The following is a 23,914-nucleotide window of genomic DNA, read 5'->3' on the forward strand; positions in this document are numbered from 1 at the left end:
CTGTATTTAAGGTGGCCACATCCTTTAATATCTACAAGCTTTGGCCCATGTGGTCAGTACCAAAAAATGTATTTGTATCTTGTTGACATTGAACATATTTATGCTGGTCTACAGGCTGCTAGAGGCATTACTGTGTCGTTAGAACTTCTGGTGAAGTACAGAATCTGGGGCCTTTAATTGACATTTTTGGTAACGGGCATTGTATTCAGTCATTTGAAAACTGGGCCAAATTAACTGATCTTGCATTCATATAGTACACACATAAGTGGGGTAACTAGAGTTTTATGCAGTGCAGATTTTGCAACCAGGCTCCCAATATTTACCCTACAGTTTGCTCCTAACCTCCACAACTTGTATCGATAAAACATTCTTCAGCCAAGGTTATCTATCCTTTAATTTTCCTTAAACTCTGTATCTGTGTATGGCCTCTTTGTAGTGCAGTTTTCTTAATTGCTAATGGGAGAGAATGCATTCTTTCTCCCGTGACCTCAGTCCTTGTCACATACACACACACACACACTATGATCAGTTTTATCAACAGTCATTATGTATCCTGTATACTTAGGAATCTCTGAGAGAGGAGCTGGGCAGCTGATGGAAAGTATGAGGAGAACATACAAACTCCTTGGGGATAATGCTGAAGAAAAGTATGTGGAGAACATACAAAATCCTTGCAGATAATGCAACCTTTCAGTCCACCAGGATAGCAATGCAACAGCACTTCTAAGCAGATTCTCAAGACTCAATAGGTCGTGCATTCTATGAGATGTACTTGCTTGCTAAACAGCAGAAAATGTAAACGTTCCTAATCCCATTGTCATACTGATGCTTGGGAATAGATGTGACATTAAACAGACATCCTGGCAACACTCATCGTCTCGTGCCTCCACTTTTGGGACAATGTGATATGGCGTAAATATTAACATTCACATAACACATAGTCCATACACTTGAAAATGTCACAGGGTTAGATAAATAAAACAACATAACAGTTAGAAAGTGGAGAAGAGCACTGATAAGGAAGCAATTTCACACCTTGTATGCAGTGCAAAAATAGAAGGCTCTTTCCTTTACAGGCACAAATCGGAACTTGGCCAATTAAATCAGTAAGGGGGGGGTCTTAGTGAAAGAATAAAATGCTGCTATACTGCTTGTCCTGTTGGGACACTCCTGAATATCAAATTTAGACACCAATAGCAACAGCACCTCTAGAGGTCATAAACTAATATTTATGTTGGACTAGCCCAGAAGAAAAAACCCTATGGGCCCTGCTTACCAAGTAATTTGCCTTCATATACAGTTCCACTGCCATGGGCATTCCCTATTTCTGTATCAGAACAAAGATGAAATGGAGGGAAGAACAGATGAAAGAGAAGGAAGTAGGAGAATAAAGAAGTTTAGTAAGCAGAAAAAATAGTGCAGGGACCAGGTTTACTGGTGGGCCCCTGTAACCTAATCCAACAATGCATCCTTGTATCTTAGTTTTCTCTTTGGTGGAAAATAAGTGTCCTTACAAACATGGATGTGTTTTCACCACCAGATGGCAAATTTCTGTATTCTGGCCTGTACTCATTCTATGTCAAGTCTAGTTGGTGGTATTTAAAACCAGGGTTACACCGAATCCAGTTTTCGGTTTGGGATTCTGCCAGGCCGAACGGAATCCGAATTTGCATGTGCAAATTAGAGGCAGGGAGGGAAATCGCGTGACTTTTTGGCATAAAACAAGGAAGTAAAAAATGTTTTCCCCTTACCACCCCTAATTTGCATATTCAAATTAGGATTCGGTTTGGTATTCGGCTGAATCTTTCTCAAAGGTTTTGGGGGTTCGGCCGAATCCAAAATAGTGGATTCGGCGCATCCCTATTTAAAACGTTCAGGCAAGCTAGAACGCTATATTTATTCTGCAGAATGCTTTTACCAAGCTAGAACGCTATATTTATTCTGCAGAATGCTGAAAACAGGAAGTCTGATACAAAAGCCCATGTGTACACAATAAAAGGAAATAAATGCTGTGTTTCTTTTGACAGAGGGTTTACTGGTGTATTTATACAGACCTTTCTGATAAAGCTAACTTAATTTTAGCCTTTCCTTCTCCTTTAAGAAAAGTTCAATTAACACTTTTTCAATGGTTTAAAAAAACTGTCCTGTTTATATTTTCTGCATTTCTGGTTCTGACTCCTAAAACAATGACTCCTCTAAGGAGAACTGCTAAATTGTTTCAAGAGTGGGAATCAGAGAACAGAAAAGGATAAACATGCACTGCTTACAGAATCAATGCAATTACATTTTTTATGTAAGAGTCAACTTTTCATTGTAGTTTTATTATAGTCTTAAATGAACAGTTCAATGTAAAAATAAAAACTGGGTAAATAAAAAAATGTTTTCAATATAGTTAGTTAGCCAAAAATTGAATGTATAAAGGCTGGAGTGATCAGATGTCTAACATAACAGAATATTATTTCTTGCTTTGCAGCTCTCTTGGTTTCCACTGATTGGTACCAGTTAATTGAGGGGCACATGGGTCATAACTGCTTTTGAATCTGACCTTCATGCTAAAGATCAATTGCAAACTCATGTCCCATGTGGCCCCTTTAAAGTCACTGACTAACTAACTAACTAACTAAAGGTGGCCATACACAGGCCGATACAAGCTGCTGACAGACCGAGTCAGAAGCTTATTGGCCCGTGTATGGGGCCCTCAATTGGCTTCCCCAATCAATATCTGGCCGAAAGTAGGCCAGATGTCGATCAGACAAGGCTAAAAATCCTGTTGGATCGCGGACCGCATCTGTTCATTGATGCAGTCCTGTGATCTGACCACCCGTATTCCTGCATTATGATCCGATCTTTGGCCCTAGGGCCCATGATCGGATCAGTCTGATATCACCCACCTCAAGGTGGGCATATGAGGGAGAGATCCGCAAGTTTGGCAACATCGCCAAACGAGCGGATCTCTCTGTGTATGGCCACCTTAAGAGTTAGAGAGCTGAAAAGCAGAAAGTTGGGTTCTAGCTATTATGTTAGACATCTGCTCACTCCAGCCTTTCTAGATTACATTCTTGGCTATATCAAAAAAAAAAGTTATTTTGCACAGCCTATCTATGTACCAAGTTTTTAATTTTACACTGAACTGTTCCATTAAAGCAGAGGTCCCCAACCACTGGGGGGCGGCCCAGAACGGGGCCGCAGGCACCCCTGAGCTGGGCCACCGAGCCCAGCCCACAATTAATGTGGCACACTGAAATAGATGCAGGCACGCCCAAATTGGACGCAACGCGTGCAAACTTGCTGCTGGACCCCCCAACCCCACCTCCGAAAAAAATATGCTTTTGCACTGGTCCCCGGTCCAAAAAAGATTGGGGACCGCTGCATTAAAGGGAAAGGTTAAGAAAAATATATGTGTGCGTGCTTTTGCCTAGAAAGTGCATTACAGAGCTGTCTTTCAAAATAATTATAATTAAAAATAATAAAACTGCATGTAGAGAGACTGAAAGGTTTGATAGTGAAGAGAAACTTGAACAGAAGTTTTTAATTCGTTATTAGGTTAATATGTTTTTTGTGATAGTTCCCCTTTAAACAGCCAAACCAATATGTACTGATTTACAAATATTTGCCTTGCAACACATAAGGATTATTTTAAGGCATTCTGAATGGGTTTCTCACTGTGTTAGATCTCTGTCACCCTTATAAGGTGGAGAATGTTTCCAAGATTTTTATCTTTGCTTTAAAAGCTTGAACTTTTTATCTTTCTTGATGTTATTTTAGGTAATTGGCAATATTGGCAACTTGATACTCTCTTACCTCCTTGCAGAGACAAAAGACCTAGGAGCCAGGGAGGCAGACACGTGATTAGGATATAGGGTGAATATCAGGAGAATCTTTGGCACTGCAGTCTAATACTGAAATGCCATTCTGTTTAACAATAGCTAGAGCATTAATGTTTATACTTGTAGTTCTTTCTGGGGTACAGTGATGGGTTTAGAGTTCCTTCACTGATCTTGATGTAAGGGAATCTTACAAATAATTCAGGACTTTTGCAGAATCTGGAAATGAATCCTGCATTTAATATATCCTTAATCTCTATACCTAGGGGTCCGTTTACTAAAGTGCGGTAAATCTGACTTTAAGTTTCCGCATGTTATCGCTGAGAATATTTTTACGCCAGAATATTCGCAGCGACTAAGTTTACTAAACAGCGATGCGCTCAGAAGTCATTGCGATCACTTGCGGTAACTACGTTAAGGAACCAGCTTACGTTAGCGGTATTTTTAGCGAGTTGCGAATTTTCTGGCGAAAAATTAAGTTTTTGCGAATATTTATGCTATAAAATAGTCTTGTTTTATGGCGGTTATTATGGCAATTTTTACTGTGACATTTATGGCCAGAAATGCATCTTCAAAACTTATAAACTTTATTGACTGATGATTATACCATCCAACAACATCACCAGAGTAACACCAATCAAACATTTCTGCATCATATAAACCCTTCTGCCAATAGAATCATAGGAAATGATACCAGTCAATCTCTTTGCTTCATAGAAATGCACAGTTTAATGTAGCCAATCCCAATGAAACCAAAAAGCGTAGAGGCTGACGAATCGTTGGACTGTGATGCCGTTGCCAATAATACGACTCTGAGCTGAAACTGCTGCTGTTGCACCAGATAGAAGCAGAAGCCAAAACATCCTGTCAGCAATAGCTACAGATCTGTCTCCTGTCAGCAAAGAATGATGGGTAAAAAAAAAACATTATTATGGGATATTTCCTGCCCCTTGAGAATTTTCTGGCAGAAAAAATACTTTTACGCCACTTCATATGTGGCGGTAAAAGTTTGCGAATATTCTGGCGTTAATTTTGTCTTTAGCACATTTCGCTGTTTAGTAAACCATGCGTTAATGTGTACGTAGCGTTATTTTCAGCAAATGCGATAACTGGCGAACAATTATTCTTGCGCAAGAAAATTCGCAAATTTATATTTACCGCAGGTTAGTAAACTGGCGATAACATATTTGGCGAAAATTCTGTCTATATATTGTGCGAATATTTTTAACGCACTTTAGTAAACGGACCCCTTAATCTCTTAACCTAATACACTGGACTAGGTAGATATGTGTCTGCATAAAATCAATAATACAGCAATGGTTGCCTCTCTTAGTACTGTATGCTCTCTTTTTCTTTTAACAAACCCAATGGCTGTCCAACTGCTATCAATCCAAGTAATTGATTCCAAACATGGGCTTCCTTAGTACCCAGAGACTGTAATTTGTTATGTACAAGATAATAATTAATAATACATCAAATGCATAATTTTAATGTTTAGTTTTACTGTTCCTTTAAAAAGAGTTGTTGACTGTGCAAGACTCTGGTATAGTGCCTGCTTAAGAGGAGAAGATGATAGATAGATAGATCATTTCTGTCACACGAGTCACCAGAACTTGTATATTATAATAAATAATGTACCGGTAACCCTTTTGTAAAATATGAGGACATCAGAACATACCTCCCAACATTTTGAAAATAAAAAGAGGGACAAAAAAGATGCTGTGTGTGTAGTCCGGCGAAATTCTTTGACCACTCACATTTTTGTGGCCACACCCCTTAATTGCCATGTTTATTTTACAAAATTTGGCAGTTAATGAAAGTTTGAGCATATTTCTGTGTTTTTTTTCCAGTTATTACAGTTTTGATAATGAAGGTAAATTGCCCATGAGTCTAACTTTTCCCAAGGGACCTGTTATCTTATATTGTTACAATTACCTTTTTTACTTAATTATTTGCTTATCTAAAAATAGTTACAAAAGTGTCTTATTATCTGCTGTGGCTGTTCTGGCCTCTCTGCGAATTAAGTTTCTGGCTGTTCAGTGCAGAGAAAAACCGGACTTTCCAGTACAAATGAGGGACTGCAGGTTGAGCTGTCAAAAAAGGGTCTGTCCCTCTAAAAACGGGACAGTTGGGAGGTATGATCAGAAGTCTCTTCAGTGTTCTATGAACTGTATGAAAACACAGCCTTTGGCCTTGTGTATGTATATGGTCATGGTACTTCCCAGTGACTAACATAATTTATATAATTATATATATATTTACACACAAAAGTTATTTGATCAATTATTCAGAACCTGTTATTTAAAAAGATCTAAAATACAGGAAGGTTGTCTTTTAAGCAAATAATGTTTTAAAATAATTTCCTTTTTCTCTGTAAAAATAAAAATTACATTGTACAGTATACTTGATGGTAAAGCTGCATAAATAATGTTGGTGGGCAAAACAATCCAATTGGGTCTATTTAAATAATACACACAAATGCAAAGCGCTATTGAGTAGCCTTGATTAACACTGGTGCTCTGTCGCTGGCAACCACAGAATTAACTTCAATTTGTAGGATGAGTGAATCAGTGAATCAAGAAAAGGCAAAAAGCAGAATACCTGCTATTTAGTGTTTATTGTGCATCCACATGACATGTTTCAGGCAGCAAGGCCCTTTTTCAAGTGAAGCATGTCGTGTGGATGCACAATAAACACTAAATAGCAGTATTCTGCTTTTTGCCTTTTCTTGATTCACTCATCCTACAAATTGTATTTAAATAATATGTAACCTTTAAAAAAAAAGAGAGAATGTAGAATACTGAAGCTGGCCTTTTAAGCACTTTAGAAATTTACATTATTTTTTTCCATTCCAAAGCTATTAAAGGGGTGGTTCAACTTTAAGTTAACTTTTAATGTGTTATATAATGGCTAATTCTAAGCAACTTTTCAATTGGCCTTAATTTTTCTTTTTTTATATAGTTTTAAATTATTGGCCTTTTGCTTCTTTTCTTTCCAGCTTTGAAATGCTCTGTAAGGCTACCAATATATTGTTATTGCTACTTTCCATTACTCATCTTTCTATTCAGGCCCTCTCCGATTCATATTCCAGTCTCTTATTCAAATCAATGCATGGCTGCTAGGCTAATTTGAACCCTAGCACCCAGATTGCTGTCATTGCAAACTGGAAAGCTGGTGAAAAAAAGCTAAATAACTAAAAAAAACACAGATAATTAGAAATGAAAACCAATTGCAATTTGTCTCAGAATATAATTCTCTGCATCATACTAAAAGTTAATTTAAAGGTGAACAACACCTTTAGCTGTTTATAAAAGGCTAATATAATGAATTGCGTGACTACAGTGCCACCTGCTGGTCAGTTCCTCTGACTGTACAGTTGAAAACTGTACTGATGTAGCTCAGGAAAGAGATCAATGACCTTTCTTATCTCTTTCCTGAGCAGAGCAACATTTAAAAAAAGTCCACAAACATAAATATATATACAGGTATGGGACCTGTTATCCAGAATGATCAGGACCTGGGATTTTCCGGATAAGGGGTCTTTCCGTAATTTGGATCTCCTTAAACTTAAAAACCATGTAAACATTAACCTAGCGTTCCTAACGCCCGGCCCCTGCGTGCGTGAGTGCATCCCGAGTGCTCTTCAGCACTAATATTTTGCCACAAATCCGGGCCTGGAGAAACGACAGTTGTACATACAATAACACTTTTGGTTGATTTATATATATATATGTGTGTGTGTGTATATATATATATATATATATATATATATATATATATATATATATATATATATATATATATATATATATATATATATATATATATATATAAATAATCCAGTAAATGGACCCGCACTCGTTCATATAGTGAAATAAATGTGTTTTTATTCGCAGGTTCATTTCCAACGTTTCGGTCCTCTCTGGGACCTTTTTCAAGGATAAATGACATGTGTACAAGTGGTGAAAAGTATGTATTTAAATTACATTCACATCTGTATAAATGTTTTTAACTGCTTGTAAAGGTTTTTTCTAAGTCATGACGTCACACTTGGCGTAAATTTTGAACTGTATTTAAACATTCACTTGTACACGTCATTTATCCTTGAAAAAGGTCCCAGAGAGGACCGAAACGTTGGAAATTAACCTATGAATAAAAACACATTTATTTCACTAATATGAACGAGTGCGGGTCCATTTACTGGATTGTAACATTAAGCTTTGACCAACGCACCACCATCGACAGAATTGTACCCGGGAGGAGTGCGTTCACTGTACTGACATAATATATATATATATATATATATATATAATACATCTATAATACACAAAAGCTATGAATATCTTGTAAATTATATCCTTATATCCTTATAAACGGGAGTTCTGATGTCATCAGTTATAAACGGTGACTTCTAATGTCATTTCTGTCACATGACTCACTGAAATTTGTGTATTATAATAAATAAAGTACCCCCAGTTGTAAAATATGAGGATAGTAGAAGTTACCTTGGAGTTCCATGACCTGTATAAAAACACTCGGCCTTCGGCCTTGTGTTTTTATATGGTCATGAAACTCCTCGGTAACTTATAATATCCTTATATTTTACAAGAGGGGATACTTTATTCACTATATATATGTATATATATAAATATAATATATATATCGAAACGTTGAGCTTCAATAAAGATTTTTTCAACTTTGAATTTGTCGCAAATCCTGTGAGTGCTGCTATTTTCTACATTTGACTATATATATAAATATATATATCATTCAAAAAGACCAGCAACACCGGGATTTTGGTGAAACAAATAAAGTCTTGTATTTACGAGTGCATATCTGGTCTTTTTGAATGCTACATGTCTTTATACCTTGCACCTGGGTAATAAACAGATAAGCGGTGTGCCACCCTATGGGCTGTATATGTGTGTGAATGTATATATACATTTGGGTAGAAAAGGAATGAGTTGAGTCACAATGCATAGAGAGAACATCTGCGTTGTAAACTAGAGAAGTTATGTTATTTTGAATTGTTTGTAAAGGTCCTTTTTTGCACTGGTTGCTGTCTAGGAAAGAAGAGAAAAGAGAAACTCTTGATAATGCAAGCAACTACTCTGCGTATTACTCTACATCAGCACCCAAAGCAGAACTCCTGAGAAAGATGAAAACCATTCACTCTCAGATAGGAGGGAAGGAGGAACAGTTTGACGTGAACGAGAAAAAGGTAAATTAAATGCATTAAATTGTAGGTTTTTAAGTTTAGCTTTCTCTTATACTCAGACTTACTGCAAGTAACTACACTGGTTTTCTCTCTCTCTGTTTTCCAGCACAAATTTCGTCATTAGCTACATTTATATTTGTACACTCCAGACCAATTACTTTACTATGCAGTTCAAAGCTCACCTACAAACTTCAAACACTAAAATAAAGCCAGCCTTGAAACTTTGCTGTCAGTGGGTCCAATAAAAATACCTTTGTTCTCTGGTAGATTTGAATTGGCTGTCAAACAGGATCACACAGGCATCTAAAGGTGGCCATACTCAGACCAATAAAAGCTGATAACTCAGTCCTTCTAGACCAAGCTGGCAGCTTATTGGCCCATGTATGGGGCCCACTGATGGGCTTGCCTGACCAATATCTGTCTGAAAATCAGCCCGATATCAATTGGTCAGGTTTGATTTTCCAGGATAAGGACAGCATGGGCTTGTTGATTTGGTCCTCTCCTGACGGCCTCATTTATCTTCTTTATGATCCGATCATCAGCCCATTATCACCCAGCTCAAGGCGGCTGGGAAAATATACACGCTTGTTGCAACTTCTCTAAACAAGAAGGCTGAACTGGCATATTGTGCTAGGTTCAAGTAGCATGTACTCTTGGGAATAGCATTTGCATGCACACATTTGCATTAGAAAATGTGCATGTTATAAAATTCCATAATAGCAGGTCAGTTACACACACTTTCTTTAACGAGTTGCAGTTCACTACAATAGACTTTTTGTTCCCCTTTATAAAAATATCCCCATGAATTTTAGAATTAAAGAAAATAGCTTATACTACATTACACTGTGCAAGAGTTGGAGCAAATTTTAATTTGAGAAAAAAAAAAGGCCTGCAACTCAAAAGACATAGGGATTCAGTATGCCTGAGATAAAAAAAAATAGATCTGAGTGATTAGGGCCATGCTGTTAATTGCATTGGCATGTTCCCTTTTAGTTTGCATGAAGAAACATTAGCATAGTCATTATGAGGAAAAGATAGCACGGGACTCATTTGTGCAAATCAAAGGCCACTTTTGTATGTGCACAAAGGCATTATGCCTGCTCCCTTTTTGGAATGATAGCAATAGCGATTACTGAAAGCAGAACAAGTTTCTGTACGGCAGATATGAAGCGTTCCAGTCACTAATCTTTTAGGAAAGACAATGCTCAGCATATTCAATCTCTTTTTGTTTCTCAGAATCTGGTTTTTCTATCATTTTGAACCAATTTGAGGAAAAAAATCATTGACCTCTTTCCCTTGTGGAGGGAAGCCAGGTAGCACAGGTCATGATGCCCTAGCTTCTATTAGAGGAAAAGACATGACAGTCCATTGTTAGAAGTTAATCAGCCAATCACAGAACTTGTTGTTAGCAATCCAAACCCATTAGATATATTACATCATTGCAACAGTTTGTTTTTTTTTAAATAAAAAATTCAATTAGAGTAGTTATTTTACTTATTAAATGTCAAAGCGGATACTGATTTTTCTTATTAAGATGTATAAATTATTGTAGACTGACTGGTTTGCAGGATGGGGGTGGGGTCAGTCAGGTACTTAAAGGAACAGTATCACCAAAAATGAAAATGTTTTAAAATAATCACAATATAATACACAAAAGCCATGAATATCTTGTAAATTATATCCTTATAAACGATGACTAGTGATGTCATCCTTCGGCCTCGTGTTTTTATATGGTCATGAAACTCCTTGGTAACTTATAATATCCTTATAATTTACAAGAGGGGTACTTAATTCACTATATAACGTACTGTTGCTCCACTGATAAAACTAGTATGTTTGCTATAGAAACATAACTTTATGTTTCTGAAGCAAGCACAATAGCTGAACGAGTGCTGAGCAACAGTACATTATATTTTCATTACATTAAAACACTTTTTTTTAAAAAGATTTCAGGGCCAAAATGCAAGTTTGTTTTTTGGGGTGAAATGTGCCGCGTGTGCCTGCACATGGGTCCACACAATGTATCTGGCTGCAGTCAGAATGTTTTTTTTTTTTTTGTGGCAGACTTTCTAGGGCATAGCTATAAAGGAAGCAGTCAAGGTTCAGCCCCTATAATATGTTATGTTCTTTGGTTCCAGGTATTAAATACAAACCTATGCCTTACAGTATTATTTATTATATTGCTTATTTTACTTACCATATAAAATCTCTGTAACCCTGGATTAGGGTTGTTCCCTAATATATACATTTATATGTACATTATATGTACATTTTTACAAAATATACAACTAGGGACAATACTTAAATCTTTTCAGTCCTATACTAGGTGTTATGTCAGTGTTATTAAAGAGGTTGTTCACCTTTGAGATAACTTTTAGTATGATGTAGAGCATAATATTCCGAGATAATTTGCAATTGGTTTTCATTTTTTATTATTGAAGGTTATTGAACGATTAAATCCTTCGAATCAAACGATTCAAAGGATTTTAATACATCGATCGAACGATTTTCCTTCGATTCCTTGTTAAAAAGCCTATGGGGACCTTGATGTTCGGTAGGTTTTAGTTGGCGAAGTAGGGGGTCGAAGTTTTTTCTTAAAGAGACAGTACTCTGTGGAAGATGTCCCAATTTGCTCACCTTGAAACACCTCCTCTATTGGGCCCCGACTGGGTAAGCTGCCTCTTATGTTAAATGATTGCATATGTAATTATTACCCCCGCCTTTACTATAATAACATAGTATCTGTACAAACGGAAAGCAAATGCAGAGGGACCTTTTATTCTCTGCTATAAAATGTAACTAGCTTGTGTACCTGCAGTGGTGATGGGTTTATGGCAACTATTGAGCTGTGGATTTCATCATACTTACCAGCCTGAGGGGTTAGAAGCACTGCCTGCACTACACAAACAAGTTAAAATGTATGCTTCCATTGTGCAATTGTTATGGTAATAGTGTTGATACATGTCCTCTTATTTATATACACAAGCTGTTCATCTTTGCTCCCACAAGAGGTTCTCATTTTGCTTTGTGGGCAAGTTATTATAAACCTGGCTGGGCCTGCTTTTAATTTAGATTGGCATATTTCTGCCTGTCTGGGCTTTTTTCATGCTTCTAATTTGGTGAATATGTCTGTTCTTAAACGGGAATGTTGCCCTGTTTTTTGCATGAGGAAAGCTTGCATAAAGAGACTTTTCAGTATATGTTGATTAGAAACTGCAATAAAAAACGTGTTTATTCTTTTTTGTTCTTTGTTAATTGTTACTTGAAACAATGTAGCAGAAGTCAGCTATCCTTCTTATCTTCTGGCTTCTGCTACATTGCTTTAGGAGTCAGAATCAGAAGTGAAAAAAATACATTTATGCTGTGCTGAAAAAGCTACTAAATAAACACACTCGTGCTCACACGAGTGTTGACATACTGGTTGGAAGGTACCAGAATATCTCCACTTGTGCCCCATACTTTTTTGTTTTTGGTATTCAGAATTCTTTTATATAGTGCCCTGGTTGGAACTGAACCTAGGACCTGAGCCCTGCAAGACAGCAATGATATCCTCTGTACTACTGTGCACTTATATATTCATTGTCAACAGTGTATCTTAAAAATTGTTGATTTGAATTTATAATGTGCTCATTATGTTTCCTATCACTTGGCATTATCATTCCAATTGAGAAGTCAATTAACTAATCTATACCATATCTATCTTATACCCTCAGGCAGAGCTAATTTCCAGTCTTACGTGCAAACTTGAAGTTCTGAAGGACGCCAAGGAAAGCCTAATAGATGATATAAAGCTGAACAACAGCCTCGGAGAGGAAGTCGAGACCCAAATTGAGACCCTTTGCAAGCCCAATGAATTTGACAAGTACAAGATGTTCATTGGAGATCTAGATAAAGTGGTAAATCTATTGCTCTCGCTCTCAGGACGTCTGGCCAGGGTAGAAAATGCACTAAGCAGCTTGGGGGAAGATGCCAGTGCTGAAGAGAGGGTATGTATGCATTTTTGCACTTTTCCGTTTTTTAACACAATTGTGCTTTGTATGGTGATTGAAAGGTCTTCATACTGAAAGTAGAAGTAGAAGTTCTTCCTATACTTACTGTTAAAGTAAGTAAACCTTCAAAATAAGTGAATGTAAAATTGATGATTGTGCTTTTCTTAGCGCTATTCAAAGCACTTTTGTAATTTACATTCATAGTTTTTTTTGTTTTTATACCAAGATATTAATGGATACACGTACTGTTAATATAAATACATTTTGTTACAACAGCACCAACTGCTGGTCACTTTCCGACCATTTTGACAACCAGTTAGTCAAGGAATTTGTCAGAATAAAGGAATAAAGATAATAATTCACTCTACAATATAAAATTCATTACTGAACGTACAAGTGTATTTTTTTAGTTGCAATATTGGTGTGTAGGCAGCCATCTCAGGTAATTTTGCCTGGTCATGTGCTTTTAGAAAGAGCCAGCACTCCTCCTACTCAATGTAACTGAATGTGTCACAGTGGGACCTTACTATTGGGTGCTGTATCTACCATGGAGCTGTTATCCGGTTACCTTCTTATTGTTCTGTAGTTAGGCTGCTGGGGGGGAGGGAGGAGGGTGATATCACTCCAACTTGCAGTGCAGCAGTAAAGTGACTGAAGTTTATCAGAGCACAAGTAACATGACTGGGGCAGCTGGGAAGCTGACAATATGTCTAGCCCCATGTCCGAATTCAAAATTAAATATAAAAAACTCTTTTTGAAAAACGGATTTCGGTGCAGAAGTCTGCTGAAGCAGCACTATTAACTGATGAGTTTTGGGGGGAAAAAAATTGTTTTCCCATGACAGTATCCCTTTAATATCTCGGAATAGAAACAAAATAAATAATGAATGTACATTGCAAAATTTCTTTGAACAGCGCAATTTTACATTCACTTATTTTAAATGTTTACTTATTTAAATTATGTGGTTTGTAGTCCTTTAAAAGCATATTTAGACCTTACTGATATGAACCAAAGAAAGCCAGATTCTTGGAGACAGGAGATCCATAACTCTGTAGCTTGATCCTCTGTAACAAATATACCAGGAATCACCATTATAATGTAAAATAAAACTGATGATTTATAAAAGCAAGGAAAGTGAAACAATCAAGATAAGAGTTCATTGGTAAAGCAGAACCATCTAGTTGCTGATGGAGTTCTTATAGATACTTTAATGTAACATATTCCTGTGTTTCATATTATTGCAGAAAACCTGGAACGAGAAGAAAAAGCAGCTATGTGGCCAGCATGAAGACGCCCGTGAACTGAAGGAGAACCTTGACCGACGTGAGAAGTTGGTGATGGACTTCTTAGGAAACTACCTCACGGGGGAAGAGTTTGCACACTACCAGCATTTTGTCAAAATGAAATCAGCTTTATTGATTGAGCAACGGGAGCTGGACGACAAGATTAAACTTGGCCAAGAGCAATTGAGGTGCCTAACAGAAAGTTTACCAAGTGACTACCTTATTAGCATGAAAGTGTCTTTGCCAGAAGAAAGGAGATCTTCTCTGGGGAACAAAAGTTTACCTCCATCACTGACCTCTTCACTTTAATGTTCTCCAAAACCAGCTCAGGCAAACTTTACCTAATACAGATACTCATTACATTTACAATAAAAAAATTGATTCAAATTGATCTATAGGTGTTATGAAAATGTAGCTTTACAGCTATTTAATCTACTCCAAATGACTGTGAAAAAAATTCAACTAAGACATTTTACAGCTGGTGTAACCGCTGACTTGTGTTGTCGTGGAACTTTTAAAATTTGGCAATTACCTTGAAAATCTCTCTCTTCCTTTACTGCATGTCAAACCTGGACTCCTGTATTGCTATTACACCTGCAGCAAACTCCAAAAAAAACTCTAATTCGAAGGTTGGGAATTGTTGAAGTAATATCTGAAAATATTGTGCTTCATCTGTCTCTTTCTAGTTCTAAAAAACAGTTTTTAGAATGTGTCAATGCCCCTCCATACAGTTCATGACAATGAAGCATGAATGCCTTAATGACGTGCCTACATCTACTATTTATAAAGTTCCCTTTGCTTTTGTAAGAAATTCATGTACATTTTGTATATATTCTAACCTTTAATTTGTGTAGAAAATGTATTTTAATAAGATTAAAAAAGGAAAAAGAAAAAACTGTTTTAACAAAAATCTAAAAACAGTGTCACACTTGATTTATCAAAATGTGTGTTTTTAGAGCTTAATAAATAGAAACGTACCCACTTTCTTCTCATTCCTACGGGATTTTTAAAACTGTATCTATCAAGTGGTGAGTTCTAACGTTCACTCATTGATAAATACAATTCTAAAAATCTCATAGGAATAAATAGAACATGGGTGAGTTTTTATTTATTAAGCTATAACTCACATTTTCACATAAATCTGCCCCTTGGTGTTTGTATACTTTTGTGTTTCTACACCGTGTGCATGCCTCACTGACATCCCATGCACACATGAGATGGGAGCGAATCAGAGCCGAAAAAACACCAAGTGTGACACTATTCCAAGGCTTTAGTCTGTTAGTCAATAAATAGCCTGTATTGCATTGTTATGTTTACATTACCTGTTTCACCTCTGATAGCTTTCTTGGTGAGCCACAGTCTGCAAGAGAAAAATGGGCAAAAAAAATCTTAAATCAAATGGTGTGATTTGAAGCCAAATTCTTGTAATGCAATGGTGACCAATCTGGCACCAATGGTGAAAGCGGTTAAATAGACTCTGGTTTAACTTTGATACCTGGTATGTTTGAAAGTGCCCGAAATACATGACTTTTAGGTACTGACAGTCCAACTGCTTGCTGTAAACAAAAATCTACCCATGGGCAACTCTAAAGGGAAGATTTATCAAAATGTGAGTTTAACTTTTACCCATTGAAAAATACAATTCTAAAAATTCCATAGGAATGAAAAGAACATGGGTAAATTTTTGTTTATTAAGTTCTACATTTTGATAAATATGCCCCTAAGACTATAAAAGGCCTCATTGGTCAAACATGGATATTTGTAGCTGCTTCTTGTATCTGGATTAAAGTGGTAGCGCCTACTCATATTCTTGTGTGACAGTAACTGGGGTGAAGGTCTGACAGGTGAGAGAGAAATTACAGTATCTCTGCCCAAGCATGGGTTTGTTTCAGCCCTTGAGACCTGGTGTTGGCTGCATGTCCTGTATCCATATCCTTATGAAGGAAACATTTTGCCTAGCAAAAATTTAATGTCATATCTATGCTGTCCACTTTTGTTTACTCGTCTTCATGCAGACACAAAGCACTGCATGCAAATTCTCTTGTGAGATGTCACAAAACATGCTATTACGGACAATTAAAAGTCTATACTGTAAGTGAATTTTGTGTGTATGTCACCAGCACAATAAAATAACTTTGATGTGTTATTTAATACAAAGAAAAGCACTTCCTTTTCTTAAAAAGCTGTCAGTGGTTTCTTTTTTCTTAGTATTCATTTCAGCTATAGTTTAGAAAACACTGTGTTCATTGTGTAAGTTCAGAATTTTCCTTAAGGTTATATCACTATATATATATTATATTATATTCCTTAAGTGTTTTCATCACTGTAACTTTACAAGAAAACCTCTGTAATCCAAAAACCTGGAATCTGCCCTCAGCATAGTTATAGTGAAAATGCACAGTATGCCTGTGGTATCTTAGGTTATTGGCTGCCATTGACAGGTATAGTATCCATTATCTGGAAACCCGTTATACAGAAAGCTATGAATTACGCAAAGGCCATCTCCCATCGACCATATTTTATCCAAATAATCCAAATTTTTAAAAATTATTTTCTTTATATCTGTAATGATAAAACAGTACCTTGTACTTGATGCAAACTAAGAGATGATTCAGTGCTGTCCAACTGGCTGCATCCGCCCCCAACCCCACCTTATGTGACTGCTTACCTTGTGTACGTTTAAAAATGTACCAGTACGGAGATTAAGTGGCTCCTTCATTGTTGACACCTCAAATTCAGACAGTAAGCTCCTGCATTGTTCACACTTGTAAACAGTGCCACAACGGCTGGGCACCCCACGCAAACCAGCCGGTTGCGTTGCCCCCCCCGCTGCACAAGAATGTGTGAGAATAAGCCTGCGCGTGCGCAGTTGCGCGCAACTGAGCATGTGCTCGGCCATACACAAGCTTACATGCTCAGATAGTCGCGCATCAGCAGGAACTCGCTTGCCCCCATCAGTGAGGTAAAACTAAGGGTAGGCAACAGGGAAGGTACGTGCCTGGCGCCAACCCAAGCTTTGCGCCCTAGGCATGTGCCACTTCTGCCTACCCCTAGTTCTGGCCCTGCTTTTAACACCTCTGTTCACATATATTCTGTTTGCCCTATGCTTGCTGTGTGTGCCATACTCTACCTGCCCTATGCTCCAGGTGTGTACTTTACTCTGCCTGTCCTACACTACCTGTGGCACGTAAGCCTGGTAGGTGTTTGTTATGGGGGTTATTTAGCATTTGGAAATTGTTGTATGGGGCCCCTAAGGTGTTTTATGATATGCGGTGGCACAATTCAGCAGGAATAACTCCCTAAGTTTGCCCAAAGTCTGTACAGAGAGATACCATGAAAATGGCAGCATATGTATTGCCTAGTGCTAAGCATGATTCAACAGGAAAAGACCTCTAAGTTTGATCATAGCCTTTACAGATATATACCACTGAAACAATGACAGCATAGGTAGAACAGCCCCCTAAGTTTGTCTATAGCCAGTAGAGAGAAATACCATAAAACAAAGCAAGCATTGGTATTGGCCTGTACTGAGCATAATAAAGCAAGAACAGCCCCCAAGTTTGCCCATGGCCTGTAGATTATGCATAGCTAGTACAGAGATACCATAAAAAATGTCAGAATAGTTATTGCCCTGTACTACGCACAATTCAGCAGGAACAGCTCCCTACGTTTTCCACATCCTGTACAAAGAAATTCCATAAACCCATGGCACCATAAATATTTCTTTGTTGTAAGCACAATTCAGCAGGCACAGCAGCCTAAGTTTGACCATAGCCTGTACAGAGAGACACCAAAAAAAAAACAAGCCAGCATTGGTATTGCCCTGTAGCAAGCACAATTCAGCTTAACCCCCTACATTTACCCATAGTAGGGTTGCCAAATGTCTGTTTTTTACCCGGACAGCTCGGTATTTTAATGGGCTGCCCAGGTCAAAACTTCCTGCCCGGTTTTCCAAATAAGGAAAACCCGGCAGGATTCCTTTGATTGACATGGCGATCGGCCACTCACCGATCGCTGCATCATAGCCCCACCCCCTGATGGCATGGACACTCCCATTTACAGCACAACCTGCCCCCTGATGTCACGGCCCCACCCCCTGCCTGGTCTCCAACGCTTCAAAAGGTGCCAACCCTAACCCATAGTCTATACAGAGAGACACCATTAAACCGTGGCAGCATAGGTATTTTCTGTACTAAGCACAATTCATCAGTAGCAGCCCCCTGAGTTTGCCCATAGCGATAAAAGAGAATAAAGCCAGCATGGCCTGTGCTGTCCCAGTAGTTAAAAGTTTGTTACATTAATGTTATGTTTAATGCTTATATGCTTACCCATTATTATGCTGCCACCTTGTGACCAAAGCTATACGGCAGGCTCTGTATTTCCTTGTTTGTAAACCCTCCTCCTATTCCCTTCCTCATGTGTTATGTCAGTTCCTCCCATCATCCTTTTGTTTTCCTGCCTTCCATTAATGAAGAGCTACCCCGAGGTTAGGAAAACTATTCTTTTTGACCTGCAGCACTTAAACATCCACTGCAACATTTGTGGATTCCAAGTGAATTCAGTCTGATGAATCTGCCAAAGATTGCCCTCAGTGGTTGTAACAGCTTCATACAGACCCAGCAGTGAGGTCTCATGGGATATCAGCCATTATCACAGCAACTGGAGTCAGAGGTATAGACAAATACAAGAGGTCCTCTTTTGTCTACTTTGTCTATATGTATTTTGTGGTCACAGCCTCATTGCACCCCCGTCTAATGGTTTTAAAAATTAGTGGTGAGCACAACTTTTCTTTTTCCAACTCCTTGTTGGAGTCAGAATATGGCCATTGCCCTAAGCACATTTTAGCAGGAAGAGTCCCATAACTTTGCCCATAGACAGTAGTGATAACATTAAACTGTGGCACCACAAGTATTCCTCTGTACAAAACACTATTCAGCAGAAAAAGCCCTCTAAGGTGGGCAGCTCTGTTCGCCGGGCCCCTCAAAACAATGTCTGCAGGGGGGTCTGGCTCACATTAGTTATGCCACTAGTAACAGCCCATTTTCTTGTGTGGATTATGATTTTGGAGTACAAGAGGAAACCAAGGCAACATTGCCGAACAAATCTCTCCATGGAAAACAAGAGATCAGCAAAATCAGCAAGAGGAACAAAACAAATGAGAATTTGTAGAATAAAGTTTGAAGAGAGAACAAAGGTTGAGGGTGGCAGTAGGACTGAAATGCATGTAGAATGGTGAAGATGAGGGAAGACATGAACAATTTGAGTTGTTGAGCCATGCTACAATACCACTTACATTCAAGAAAATGGAAAGCCTCCATCAGTGGGGAAAGGCATTTAAATGCCCCTTAAGAGAAATGCACTTTGTGTTATTAACCTTTGGCATATTCTGTATATATATTTGATTTTACGAGTTCTAATAGCAGCATATCATTATATTCATGGCAAATCCAATGTATGAGCAGTGAATGAATACTATTTATTTAGCCTGTTTGGAAGGATTAATCCTTAGAATATTACCCAGTCAGATTTCTGTGCAGAGCTCGGGGAAGGAAGTTTTGGCAAGGTGAGTAGTAAACCTTTCATGAGTAATATAGTAATACAGTTTGATTGAATATACAATTTGAGAAGTTGTAGGAAATTACCAAACTGTGTAATGTGGATTTTTATGTTGCTGCCACTGATGTGTGAACAAAAAACCGCCTCTCTATTTTAATAACCATATCACTATTATTTCTGGTTACACATGGAAAATGAAAACATTCGGAATTTGGGGGAGCGGGGAATGAGAAAACACAGCCCTCAAATGTTTTATTTGTCTTTTGTATGCCATTTTTCACTCTAAAGTTCTGTGACTAACTGAACAGAGCTCAGATTATGGCTGTCCTACTGCTGTACAACATCTTATGGAGTTTTATTAAAGTGGGGGGGGGGCACTGAACCACCATAGTTATTGTGCTCAGGTTGCAGGGGGTTACATTTAGATCTTCATACTTTGTCTACAAAAACATCATTTAAACTATAAATAAACCCAATAGGATTGTTTTGCCTCCAATAAGTATTAATTATATCTTAGCTTGGGTAAAGTACAAGACACTGTGTTATTATTACAGAAGAAAAGGAAATAATAAAAATGTTGAATTATTTGATTAAAATGGAGTCTATGGGAGATGGCATTCTTGTCATTTCTGAACTTTCTGGATAACGGCACCTGTTTGTTTGTTACTTGTGGAGGGTTTTCATCCTTATACCTTACATTGCTCATACATTAGAAAATTCTTTATTATTGCTTCATGGGTGTAATGGAAAGGGTAATTACTGATGACTTCCATCACAATTCCACATCAGAGGAGCAAACTACTCCATGGACTACGGGGAAACAAAGTATCCCCCCCCTGGGTCCATTGCAACTATATCATCTGCTTCATGGGCATCGCTACAAGGACCTGACAGACAACAAGAATCCAATAACTTCAGATCAACTTTATGTACAGCTGCCTGTCCTTAAGTTCCATTGTAACAGCTTTCAACACTGGAGGCAGTGGATTCCACCTGTTTGCCTAACAACCTTTAATCATCTACATACATTCCTCCCACCATCTATATTATGTAGATATCCTATGCATGTACTTATGCTTATAAACCCTTTTTCTCCCTCCTTTTGATCCTTGTATATTTATTAACATGTATTTATAAAGCACCAGCATATTCTGCAGTGCTGTATAATAAAATGAGTGTATACACAGTGTATACACCCATTTTATTAAACAGCACTGCAGAATTTACATAGTGAGCGCCCCTAGGCCCACTGCTCTTTGTCTCCCCTGTCCCCTCCCCTTTATTCGTACAAATTTTCATCATCTGGTCCGGAGCAATGGGGATTGTCGCATGGGAAATTTAAAAAATGATTGTATCTCCAGCGCATCCCCCGTGTTTTTAAACCAATATGGGTGTGGTTGGGCAGCATGCTGCCCCCCTAAAATCCTGCCGCCAAATGCCAGGGCCTAGGTGGCCTTTCCACAAATCCGGGCCTGTATACACTGAATATACAGATTAAGATACAAAAACAAATGATCTTTTAAAACACATTGCATTAGAGAAGCTTACTCTCATCTAGCCTAGCATTCCTTCAGTGTGCACTATGGGGCAAATTCACTAAGATGCGAAGTTGCGCACAGGGGTAGCGTAAGGTTGCGAAGTTGCGCTAGCGTTGATTCGCTATATAAAGCAAAGTTGCGCTAGCGAAGGCTAATTTGCATACGGCGCGAAATTCAAATTTCAATGGAGGAACACGTATCTGCACTACAAATGTCTAGAAAACCTTCAAATCAGCAAATAAAATTTTTATTTTGCCCTACACATGTGCCCACTGTCTAGGTAAGTTGCCATGAGTCAGGAAATGTAGGGGGGAGGAAGGGGAGCCCCAAAAAATTTTCGATCTTTTTCAGCCTATCAGCCATCATGTAGAAAACACACCAGCGTTTTTTGGGACTTAGAAAAAAAATTGACTTTTTTTAAACAATCCCTATCTACTCTATTGCGCTTCGCCAGGTCTGAGGTGGCGAAGGAAGTCTAGCGTAAAAGGTAGCGTTCAGTACACTGCGCAAGTTAGTGAATTTGCGTAGTTTTGTCGCTAGCGAAGATTCGCCTGGCGTAAGGTTGCGAAGTAACACTAGCGAAACTACGCCAGCGTTCGTTAGTGAATTTGCGCAGTAGCAAAAATGCCAAACGCTAGCGAATTAACGCTAGCGTTCGGTGCTTCGCGCCTTAGTGAATTTGCCCCTATGCCTTTATTGTCTGCTAAAGTCAATGCTATCACTTTGCTGACTCCTGATCTTGCCCAGCCCCACAGCTTATGTTCTCCATTTTAATTGTATTCTTAATTGAACAGGGCCCTCTTTACCCTTGATATTTATTGTATGTTATCGTGTTAAGAGTATACACCCATTTATTGAACAGCTCTGTGGAATATATTGGAGCTTTATAAATACATGATAATAAAATAATAATTATACACACTGAACCAAAAAAATGGCAGTATGTAATTATGTATGTATGGGTTGCTTTTAGGGATGCACCGAATCCACTATTTTGGATTCGGTTGAACCCCGAAAGATTTGGCCAAATACCAAACCGAATCCTGATTTGCAAAGGCATTTTTTACTTCCTTGTTTTGTGACAAGTCAAGCAATAATCCTCCCCACCCCTAATTTGCATATGCAAATTTGGATTTTGTTTGGCCAGGCAGAAGGATTCCTGGCCGAATCCCAAACCGATGCATCCCTAGTTGCTTTATGTAATATATTTTTCTAAAACCTAACGTGTTCAAGGGAATATTTCCCTTTAATACATTCTTTCAATTCACCAGAAGATGGAGATGTTACTTTGTTTTGGTAAGAACTTTAAAACGGTTTCCCTAACATGCTGTGTAGGCAGCTTTGTTTACACTTTATTCATTCCTTATGTTCACTTACATTAAAATCAGAATTTACCTAAGGTTTATTATTTTCAAGATCCTTGAAAAAGGTCCCAATAGCGACCGAAACGTCGGGCATAGATACGATGTAAATTGATTTTTATAACAGGGAGTGCTGGTCTGAGAATAATTGGTGTATACAAAATTACCGGGCACCCCTCCCTTTTTTGAAGCTATTTGCCGTGGAGTGCGGAAACTCATTTGTTAGTATATATATATATATATATATATATATATATATATATATATAAAATATTGCTGAAAAATGCAGGTGGACATAATATTAGCAACAATATACATCAGCTCAAAGGAGAAGTATTTTCCTCAACAATATAAAAAAATTACATATGCTATATACATGTAAGGTGAGGCTTGAACCCTAAATGACATATAAAAATATGCTAAGCACACGTGTGCAATCACTTTTTTTTTATTTATTTTTTTAAAGACATTTGACTTTTATAGGTTTACAAAGTTGGGATAATCGCTTACTAGGTGTGTGCCCCAAAATAAAAATGGGGCCAGAATCTTGCACAGTATATTCTCCTATATTCCTGTGTCTCTAGAGTTTCCTCCCTTACTGTAAAAACACAGTTAATTTGCTCCTGACGGGGGCTGATATGAATGTTATATAATCTCTGTAGAAAGCAGTGGAATATATTGGTGCTTCATAAAAAATATTACATACTAAATATCAATGTAGGGACCTATAGGATATCCTATCCCTATAGAGTTAATCCCCTACTTTTGTATGTAGTTCTCTTTTCCCTTGTTATTGGGCCAAGCCCTTGTAACTGGTAAAGTGTAACACCCACACCTATTGGACAAAGAGTGTAATGACACTCCCCTGCCACACTGCTATATAGTGCTGTGCAGGGAGTGTCCTCTTCCTCTTTGGCTCCTGGTGCTGCTGCTAGGTGAATCTCCACTGAGCCTGGGATCACCATAGGCCCCAGTAAGCATTTACCCCAGAGGGACCTGACACCTTTGGTGCTAAGTCGGGGACCAGGTAACCCCGTTAACGAGGACCAGCTAAAATAGTAAGATCTTGTTATAGTCTCTCTAGCAGAGAAAGACAGAGAGGTGTAGCAGAAAGAGCAGTTGTCGCTCCAACGAGGATTGTAGTA

The 23,914-nt window shown here is 38.1% G+C and overlaps 1 protein-coding gene across 5 annotated transcripts in view; it reads left to right on the plus strand.

Annotated features, from left to right (window-relative positions):
* shroom3.L (shroom family member 3 L homeolog) overlaps window positions 1–16,591 on the plus strand; it is a 113,249-nt gene extending 96,658 nt beyond the window's left edge. For 4 of the 5 annotated variants that reach the window (XM_041582563.1, XM_018249433.2, XM_018249423.2 and 1 more), the window contains 3 exons: window positions 8,892–9,045; window positions 12,756–13,028; window positions 14,276–16,591. In XM_041582563.1, coding sequence (XP_041438497.1) covers window positions 8,892–9,045; window positions 12,756–13,028; window positions 14,276–14,623 — 775 coding nt within the window. In that variant the 3' untranslated portion in view covers window positions 14,624–16,591. 5 annotated transcript variants of the gene reach the window in all.
* The last annotated feature ends 7,323 nt before the right edge of the window (window positions 16,592–23,914 follow it).

Source organism: Xenopus laevis, chromosome 1L (assembly GCF_017654675.1).
Source record: "Xenopus laevis strain J_2021 chromosome 1L, Xenopus_laevis_v10.1, whole genome shotgun sequence".
NCBI lineage: Eukaryota > Metazoa > Chordata > Amphibia > Anura > Pipidae > Xenopus > Xenopus laevis.